Source organism: Chrysochloris asiatica, unplaced genomic scaffold, assembly GCF_000296735.1.
Source record: "Chrysochloris asiatica unplaced genomic scaffold, ChrAsi1.0 scaffold00245, whole genome shotgun sequence".
Taxonomy (NCBI): Eukaryota; Metazoa; Chordata; class Mammalia; order Afrosoricida; family Chrysochloridae; genus Chrysochloris; species Chrysochloris asiatica.
In genome coordinates, this window is record NW_006408763.1 from 4,166,185 (window position 1) to 4,176,718 (window position 10,534).

Here is a 10,534-nt window from a genome sequence, read left to right on the forward strand (position 1 = left end):
TCAGCCAAGATCCATCGGACATCTGCAGTGATATCTCTTGTTCCACGGCCTCTTCTGAATCCAGCTTGAACCTCTGGAAGTTCTCTGTCAATGTATAATTGTAGCCGTTTCTGTATTACCTTGAGCAAAACTTTACTCGCTTGAGATATCAAAGAGATTGTCCAATGATTCCACATTCCGTTGGGACACCTCTCTTTGGAATGAGCACAAATATGGCTCTCTTCCAATCAGTCGGCCAGATAGTTGTCTTCCAAATTTCTTGGCAGAGAACATTTCTGGGACACAGGACATTTTGGTTGTCAAAGAAAAATGTCGACAGATTCTTCTCAAAATAACTCAAACATTAAAAAAAAAAAAAAGTCTTCCCAAACCTTAGGTCATGTTGCATTGCTAAAAAAATAATTAAAATGGAATTTCAAAATAAATCAGATTGATAGGTATATGAAAGGATTGAGATCTCTTTTCAGCCAGCAAACGCCAGTGCCAGGAAGAAAATGGAATGACAATATGGCAATGACTTCCTAAAAAGGCAATTTAAATTACAAGCTTTTTTGTCGTTGTTAAGTGCCACTGAGTCGGTTCTGACCCACAGCGACCCTGTATAGGGTTTCCGAAGAGCAGCTGGTGAGCTTGAACCACCGACCTTGCAGTTCAAATGGTTTTGCAGTCTGGTGCAATTACAAGCTTATAGGATGGTAATTTTCCATATAGCATAATTCTTTAAAATTAAAAACCAAAAAACAAATCACTTACTTGTTTTGCTGTGTACACTTTCACTTAAAGTACATTTGGTCAGGCCCTGCCATGGCAATCCCAGTTCCAGCCATCTTGTTGTTGTTGTTAAGTGCCATCACATTAGGGTGAGTAAACAAAATGTTTGACCAAATATAGCAGGCTAATGGAGTCCTGGTGTGGCACTGTGGGTTAATGTGCTGGACTGCAAAGTTGGTTTGAACCACAAGGTTGGCGGTTCAAGCTCACCAGCTGCTCCTCGGAAACCCTATACAGGGTCGCTATGGGTCAGAACTGACTCAATGGCACTTAACAACAACAACAACAACAACAACAATGGAGTCCTGGTGTGGCACTGTGGGTTAATGTACCAGACTGCAAAGTCATTTGAACTACAAGGTCGGTGGTTGAAGCTTACCAGCTGCTCCTCGGAAACCCTACACAGGGTGGCTATGGGTCGGAATCGACTCGACAGCACTGAACAACAACCCATGCTCTAATTAGTTTCAGAGAGCAGCTAGTGGGTTTGAACTGCCAATCTTGTAGTTAGCAGGCCAGAGCTTATCTTACAGTACCACACCAGGGGTCATGTATATACAAGCAGGCTTTAAAACGTTAGTGGAAAATGGAGTTAAAAGATAATGGAAATTTTCCGTGAATTTTTAAAGTTCCCAAGGATGGCAGAGGACCAGGCACAGGACTGTTGTGTATAGGTGAGCCATAAGAGTTGGAAGTGACTCAATGGCACCTAACAACAAAATGTATACTTATATGTAATACCTTATTACATATACATGTAATAATTTAAAGCACAGAATTTAAAGCTAATGTTTTTTATATGAAGCTACATGTAATTTAAAAATAATTAAAATATTACATGCAAGGGGGCTTCAAAATGTTTTTTAAAATCTTAAATGAAAAGACTTTTCAGGAACTTCCTTAAATCTCTTGGGATATATAAGCTGTTAACTTAAATAGCTACACACACACACAAATATGCTCTTTTTTGGTACAAATTTTTAAATGAATGGAAGCCTGTGAGAAGTGGAGCTGGACAGGCCAGCTGGTTTTCCTGTGTCTCCCTAGTTTTCCACCTTTAACAGGGTACATAAAGTCTTACCACTTTTCTATCGCTTATTTTCGTGGAAAAGTATTTGTGTTTTCCTTCTCTGACAAATTTTTGTCTTACACAGGTCTGAGCTTTCACAGGTTTTAATACACACATACATACATATATCCCTACATATTCACGAGGAAAAAACTCCAATGACCATAATCTTGAAACATTTGCCATGGTCATTCCAAGTGTGCTCTTTGAAAACAAGAGAGTTGGACTACAATATTCTCATCCCACACCTGCTAAAATTATATCTGATTTATGACAAAATTTTATATAAGTATTTTAACATATCAATATTTTATGGCAGAATGCAAAGATAACCCTGACATCATAGACACATATGCACCTAAAAAAATTAGAGAACTGAAAAATTTCAAGAAAGGGAGAACTGAAAACAGAAGTGTAGAGAAACAAACCAGGTGTGAAATACAAGCACAAACTGACAACTGCAGAGCATGTGAGGTAATGATGACATATGCTATCCTGTTAATCTTCTATTTTGACATTATGGTATCGAAGAAACAGTAATAATAGAATAACAGAGTGTCCTAAGCAGAATGACTAGGTAATTGCAGTAAAACTTATTTTTAACATTATCCAGAACTTCACTTTGAAATAAACGAATTAACTACTATAAGTATCCCAAAAGAACAATTTTCCTTTTATTGGCATGTAATGGCCACAAGCGGAAAGGCAGAATTTTGAGGAGTCTGATCCTCAAAGACAGAGCTGCAAATTTTCATTCATTCCCCTGAGGATCTGAACGGTCTTCAATGGAGGAAAACTGATATTAAAATTTCACGTGCTGGGGTCTGAAATACCAGCCATAACACATCAAAGTTATAAAAGATATTCTGTTTAGGATGTCGTGAGCATCTCACAGGCCAAACAGGCCTTTCAGAAACACTGTGCAGGAAAAGGATTCCTCTGGTGCCACGCTTATGTGTACGTAAAAGAGTGAGAACGAGTATAAGAAAACCAACACGATTCGGTAGCAGTATCGGTATATGTGCAAGCTGGTGTGTAATACCAAAGGATTGTGTCCTCTGACACAGTTCTAAGACGGTTTCTTCCACAGGGTGGGAGTGTTGGGAAGCAAAGTTTAGCGCGGCAGATTAAAGGAGAACAGGTGACCCCTGGATTCCTAATGCCTAGGATACTTATCTGCTCCACAAAATACATCAACACTTGCTAAATGAGTAAATGCAAAGTAAATGGAGTTTTAGATTGGAGGAGGAAACATGACCCCCTGTAGGGTAAGTTTTGGAAGCAAAAAATAATAATGGGAGAAGGCGACGAAGCCCTACTTAGGATAGGAAGGCAGCGGAGTTTGCGAAGAGTACTGACCAGAGAGAACTCGGTGCCGGGCCAGTTGACTCGGAAAGGGATGTCATCGCTGAGCTGGGGAAGCGCTCGGCCACCGCCGGACGCCTCCAGGAGGCCGCAGAGGACTAGTAACACTGGCCCTCCGGGTACCAGGCTCCGGGCACCGCCGCCTCCTTCCTCCATCCTCCTCCGCTGCTTTCTCCAGCCGCCGCCAAAACCTCCTCTGCCTGAAGAGACGAGGAGGGGGAGGAGGAGAAGGCGGCGGCGGGACTACAAACAGTACGAAGAAGCCTGAAGCTTAACCGTCGCCACGTCTCCTTCCGGAGAGCCCAGCAACACCGTCCCCGCCCCTCTAGAGTCTCCAGCCATCGTTTCCGGGGCAGGTAGCATATCAACATCCGGGCTACAAATCGTTCGCCTACGGAAGCTGAAGAGCCCCTAGGGATTCTTTGGATTCCGGCAACCGCAGCTTTACTGTGTGGACCGAACCCTGCGGCTTAGTGGGAGGGTACGTCAGGATGCTGGCCTTCGGACTTACCTGGTCCGCAGAGAGGCGGGAATGCGGAAAGCCGGTGAGTGCGGAGATTGGTGGCTGTTCCCTCCCGCAGTGCAGGAGAGCGTGAAGACCGGAGTGTGAGCGAGGCGAGACGTTAGATGAGCAAATTTGAGGTAGTGATGAGAAGTGTCGGTGTTCCGGATAGATCGGCCCTCTCCAGTTTCTCTTCTTTCCCTTTCTCCCCAGATGGCAACTGTACACTCGTCACCTCTCCCCGCCAGAGCTTCTCTCCATCTCCTAAGTCTCTGCAACCCTGGGTTTCGGAAAAACCAGGTGTGAGAAAACGCGCGGTGCCTCCTACGAAAATAACCGTGTCTAGTTTGACAGCTGGACGAAACTGCGTCTACTGCTTCACTACCAGGGCTCCTTTATTAACCCAGGGGTGAAGTGTTGGGTTGTTACTTTATTGAGAAAGCCAACAAGTTCTTTTATGTGAGTGTTAGGACTAGGTGAATGTGTGGCTATTTAACGCAGATGTCTGATTTCATTCCAAAGTCAGGAGAAGTTTGGCATTTCTCGACCCTTCTTTAAAACATACTCGGTTCTTTTTAGCCTCCCATATAGTGAGTTGTGTTGGCCATGGGCAGTGAGCATTCTTTTTCAGGGAGGTTGTTATTAAGTGTCATTGAGTCTATTCTGACCCATAGTGACACTGCTTAGGGTTCTGAGGAGCAGCTGGTGAGATTGAACAGCCGACCTTACAGTTCAAACAGCTTTGCAAATTTCACAGTGCCACACCACGATTCCTTTCAGGGAGGTTGTTGTTATGTGCTGTGGAATCGGTTCTGACCCATAGAGACCCTGAACAGGGTTTCCGAGGCTGTAAATCATTACGGGAGCAGAAAGCCTCATCTTTCTCCTGCAGAACAGCTGGTAGTTTCGAACTGCTGACCTTATGGTTCGCAGCCCGAATCGTAACCACTACACTACCAGAGCTCCTTAGACATTTCAAATTTAACATGTACAATGTCAAGAAAACAAAACTCCTTACCACTGTACCAATACACAACATTCTTATCAACGGAGAAAAGATTGAAGTTGTCAAAGACTTCATTCTTCTTGGATCAACTATCAACACTCATGGAAGCAGCAGTCAGGAAATCAAACGGTGTATTGCATTAGGCAAATCTGCTACACAAGACCTTTTTAAAGTGTTGAAGAGCAAAGATGTCAGCTTGAGGACTAAGGTGCGCCTGACCCAAGCCATTGTTGTTGTTGTTATGTGCCGTGGAGTCGGTTCCGACTCATAGCGACCCTGCACAGGGTTTCCGAGGCTGTTAATCTTTACGGGAGCAGAATGCCTCATCTTTCTCCCGCGGAACCGCTGGTAGTTTCGAACTGCTGACCTTGCGGTTCACAGCCCGATTCGTAACCACTACGCTACCAGAGCGCCTTGACCAAGCCATAGTATTTTCAATAACCTCATGCATGCGAAAGCTGAACAGTGAATAAGAAAGACCATAGAAGAATTGCCACACCAGGACTCCACGCCAGCCCTGGGAGGACAATTTCCCTTTAGGAACTTTCCTGGGAGTGTCCTTAATGGAAATTGGGGTACCAGAGTCCCATGGTCATGAATCATACCCTGACCAAGGTGACCTGAGGGCCCCAGAACTAGTCATAAAATTTTCTAACCTTCAGTAATGTATACATCCACCCCATACTCCTGCCTATGACAGTGATGAATTGATCTGCTGTAAGTCATGATATTGTAACAGATTTCTCTTGTGTTCCATCTTCTATAAATAAGCAAGAGACTGTGAATCCTTTGGACACTGTTATGGACTCATACTGATGGTTGCCCTCATCCAAATGATTTGCCTTTGTCCTTTTTTACTCTTAATTAAAGGGTCTCTCTAAAATATTTTTGAATTTGGGGTCCTTTTCTAAGTGACCCCTGTTTTTAAGTATGCATAGATTAACCCCAAATGGAGTGACTACCTAAATGAACAACATAAAAATGAACATACAGAAGAAAATTTAGGGGACTAATTGAATGAGTGTAAGTGTCCAAGAGTCCTGTTGTGGCGCTGTAGGGTGAAGCACTGGACCGCACGGGCAGTTTGAATCACACTATCAGTGGTTCAGACTCACCAGTTGCTCCTTGGAAATCCTATACAGGGTCGCTGTGAGTTGGAACTGACTCAACAGCACCTAACAACAGCAGCAGCAGCAATGTTGTACAGGAGAGGAAATTCTGAAGTCATGAAAGAAAAGAAACATGTTTAATTACATGAGAATGAAAAATTTTGTAGGGTCCTGTTTTAGATTGCATCTATTCTCAATGGAGTTTGTGTTCAAATGGTGTTACTGTGGGTTGGAGCTGGCTCCACAGTGCTTAACAACAACAACAAGAAGGGTGGGTAGTTAAATGACTAAACACATGAGGTAATTTCTGGTAGTGGTAAATGCTGCAGAGAAACTAGGGGATGTGAAAGAGAATGCCGTATTCAGAGTAGACTTCTGTGAGGAGTGACACTTAAGCGCACACAAATTCAGAGTGAAATTTCCAGGCTGAGGCTGTGAGGCAGAGATGAGTGTGTTGTGATGGAGGGACAGTGGAAGAAGGTGGTAGGAGATGAAGTTTGAGAGTCAGAGAGAGGCCAGCATAACATGAATTATATTTGTGAAGTTTTAGGGGGAGAAGTGGATAATTATAGTGTATGATGCTGTAGGATAAGCACTGGACCACAGGGTTCAAACTCACCAGCCCCTCCTTGGAAACACTATTCAGGACCCCTATGAGTTGGAACCGACTGTATGATACTTAATATGATATTAATCCTGTTTTATAATTGCTGTATGGGAAATTGATTATAAAGGACATATATGGCAGCAGGAAGATCTTTTAGGTGGGTGGGAGCATTGGAGATATAGAGACAAGACTGGTTTTGGAATACTTTATTTTTAGGTAAATCCTCTTGAACTTGCTGGTGGATTCCATGTGATATGTCTTCACAAAGATGAATCAATGATGATGTTTAGATTTAGTTCTTTAATGAAATTTAAAAATTTAAAACTTTTATTGTGAATTAGGTGAAGGTTCACAGAGCAAATCAGTTTTCTGTTCAACGGTTCATTGCAATTCCCACAATGTAACATCAGTTATTCTGCTTCCTCCCTGTGTTTCTCCTTTCCATTCCCCCTCTTTTCCCGCCCCTTCCTGCTTTCTTAACTTTGTCCTTGGACAAACACTGCTGCCCTTTTTCATCTCAAATGGTTGATTATTCTAAGGCCTGCATACTTCCCTAGTGGTGTTATTCACCCTCTAGACCTGCCTTATGTGTGGCTAAAAATTGAGTTCCAGATCTGAAAGGTTACTTAAGTTCATAGTCTCAGGGGTTCCACAAGTCTGTATAACCAGAAGGATAAGCACTGGACTGCTAGGTACAGTTTGGTGGTTCAAACTCACCAGCTACTCCTCGAAATCTTATAGAGTCACTCTGAATCAGAATGGACTCAACGGCATGTAACAACAATCTCCAACCAGTAAGTCTGATCCTTTTCATGGATGCTGGTGGTATTTTTCATAAATAGCTGGTGGTGCTTTTTTACTGAAAGAGAAAAAGATAGATAAAGGAACAGAATTCAAATGGATGGGAATAAAGGTGTTTTTGCTTGTTTTATTTGTTTTTGTTTTTGACATCATGTTTCCACTGTTGTTGTTTAAGTACAATCTAGTAGATTTTGACTCATAGTGACCCTCTATAGGGTTTCCAAGGAACAGCTGGTAGGTTTGAATTGCTGACCTTGCTGTTTGCAGTTCAGTGCTGATCCTACAGCAATATACCAGGAGTCCATGTTTACACTAGAGGGATTTTTTTTAAAAACTCCAATTCAGTAGAAGACTCAACTTCATAATTTCTACTTTAAAAAAAAAATTTTTTTTTAAAAATAAACTCTTAGTGTTTATATATGGAACCTATTTTGACAACTATTTGAGATGTTTTACAGTAAAACATATACTGTAAGTCTACTTGAATGGGAGTTGAAAATAAAACTTAGAGAACTCATGATGAAATGATTCCTCATCCAGTGCCTTAATCCCCACTCTACTGCTGTTGAATTAATTCCAATTCAGTGACCCTATAGCACAGAGTATAACTGCCTTTTCAGACTGTAAATCTAATACAAGCTGACTGCCTTTAATACGGGAAAGGGCAGGACAAGGCTGTAGAGACAAGGGAAAGAGAGTTTAAAAACAAAACAGGCCAAAAATTAAATTAAAGCCTGAGTTACAGCATAACAACCAACATTGGCATCTTAAAATCTCTCAGGGAGCTTTGAAAACAAGAAGCTTAAGAGAGGACATTAAAGTCATGCTTATATTAGACTACACTTTTTTTTTTTTTTTTGTCTTCTCTCCCTTTTCTGTGATTATAGACTGCAGTATTCAGTCTAGTTTTTTTTTTTTTTTCCCCCGCTGGTGCTATTTTGCTGTTTTATGCTCCCCCTTCTACCTTTGGGGGACTCTTTCTCCTTATATTACACAAGAAGAGCCAGCAACTTCTGCCATATAGCCAAGCTACAATAACACTCTATAAAACACCAAAACCCAGGCAAGAACCAATACCAACTGCCATACACCAAGGAGGCAGACAACACGTATGAAAGTTACTCTGAGTTAAGCAATATGAAGAGTGAAAAGGGACGCCCATATCCTGATCACATCTTCCTGGAAGTAATCAGAAAGCATAAAAAATACCAAAAGACGTACTCAATTAAGTATTAAGGACACAAATAAACACTAAACATGTCCAAGAAGCAATAGCAGATGACCATATCAGCACATGTGCAGAAACAAGATAAAATGTCTGAGACAAATGACCTAGAGGTAGACCTGGACTCCATTCTGAAAGGAGGGCAGGCCTTGGAAATGCCTGAGAAGGAATTCAGAAAAATGATTATAAAATGTTTCAAAACACTTTACAATGGGGTTGAGAAAAAATAAGGAAGAAGTCAGGAAAGCGCTACAGGAACAATCAAATAAGATAGATACAGCATTGGAAACAATTCAAAACCTACAGAAAGACGTACAAACGAACAATACCAGAATATCAGAAATAGACAATACTCTGAAAGGACAAAGGAGTAGAATAGACGAGATGGAAGGCAGAACCAGTGAGCTGGAAGACAATAGAAGAACAAACACAAAAAAGGATAAAAAAAATCTGAAGAAGGTCTAAGATTCATGTTGGACAACATGAAGAGGAAAACTTAAGAATTATTGGCATTTCAGAACAAGAAGAATCACACAAGTCCACAGAGGAAACAGTTTAAGAACTGCTGTAAGAAAATTTCTCTAATAGCCTGAAAAGTGAAAAGATAAACATTCAAGAAGCTCAAGGAACTCCAGGAAGATAGAACCCAAAAGAAAGTCACCGAGACATATCATGATCAAGCTCTTCAAAATCAAAGATAAGGAGACACTTCTGAAAGCAGCTAGGGAAAACAGAAGTGTCACATACAAAGGCAACCAAGTCAGATTAAGCTCGGATCTCTCAGCAGAAACCATACAAGCAAGAAGGCAATGGGGAGGCATATATAAAACCCTGAAAGAAAAAAATTGCCAGGAATCCTTTAAGCAGCAAAGCTATCAATCAAAAAATGACAGTGTAATCAAAACATTCCAGGATAAACAGAAGCTAAAGGATTTTGCCAAAGCCAACACTGCCCTACAAAACATCCTAAAGGGAGTTCTATGGACTGAGAACCAACAAGAACAGATAACAAGAGATTGACATACGTGGCAGCACCTCCCAGAATTAAATCAGCAGAAGGAAGAGTCGAGAACAGAACAAAACTATAAGAACAAACAGAGAATCTGGGAGGTCAGTCTATGATCAAAACAAGTACAATGTAAAAGAAGGTAAACACGTAGGAATAGAGATCCAGATGGTGAGAAGGTCAGGTAGATTACAGGATAAAATAAGCTGCACTAAATGGAGAGAAAAGTTAATGGACTATAAGGCAACCTCAAAGAATATTAGCACTTCACAACATACCAAGAGAATGAAAATCCAAGAACATGGAAACATTAAAACTATGAGGAAACTCACAAGAAAGAACACAGAAAGCATGAACTCAACAAAGGAAGATACACAGAACAAAGAAAGCCACAATACCACACACACACACACACACACACAAAACAATGGCAGCAATTAATCAATACCTATTAATAATTACACTGAATGTAAACAGATTAAATGCACCTGTTAAGAGACAGAGGGTGGCAGAAGGGATAAGAAAACAAGATCCTTCAGTATGCTGTCTGCAAAAGACACATCTCACACACACAGACAAAAACAGATTAAAAGTCAAAGGATGGAAAAAATATACCAAGCTAATTGCAATAAAAAACAAACAGCTGTGGCAGTACTAATCTCTGATAAAATAAACTTTAAGGCAAAAAACAGCATAACAGATAAAGATGGACATTATCTCATGATTACAGAGACAATTGAACAAGATGAAATAACCATAATAAATATCTATGCTCCCAATGAAAGAGCTCCAAAATATATAAAGCAAACTCTAAATAGATTTGAAGAAAGAGATGAATTTACAATAATAATGGATAATTTTAATACAGCACTTTCAAAAATAGATAGAACAACCAGAAAGAAATTTGACAAAGACACAGAAGAGCTAAATAGCACAGTCAGCAAACTGGACCTCATAGATGTGTACAGAGCATTCAACCCAACAACTGGACAATACACATTCTTTTCCAGTGCACATTGAACATTCTCCAGAATAGACCATGTTTTAGGCCACAAAACAAATCTCCATAAGTT

At 40.8% G+C, this 10,534-nt stretch overlaps 2 protein-coding genes across 4 annotated transcripts in view; one reads left to right on the forward strand and one right to left on the reverse strand.

The window, feature by feature from the left end:
* ERLEC1 (endoplasmic reticulum lectin 1) overlaps positions 1-3,581 on the reverse strand; it is a 28,286-nt gene extending 24,705 nt beyond the window's left edge. For all 3 annotated transcript variants that reach the window (XM_006873542.1, XM_006873540.1, XM_006873541.1), the window contains exon 1: positions 3,200-3,581. In XM_006873542.1, coding sequence (XP_006873604.1) covers positions 3,200-3,361 — 162 coding nt within the window. In that variant the 5' untranslated portion in view covers positions 3,362-3,581. The remainder of the gene's footprint in view (positions 1-3,199) is intronic.
* ASB3 (ankyrin repeat and SOCS box containing 3) overlaps positions 1-10,534 on the forward strand; it is a 212,851-nt gene that overhangs the window by 107,084 nt on the left and 95,233 nt on the right. The window lies entirely within an intron of this gene.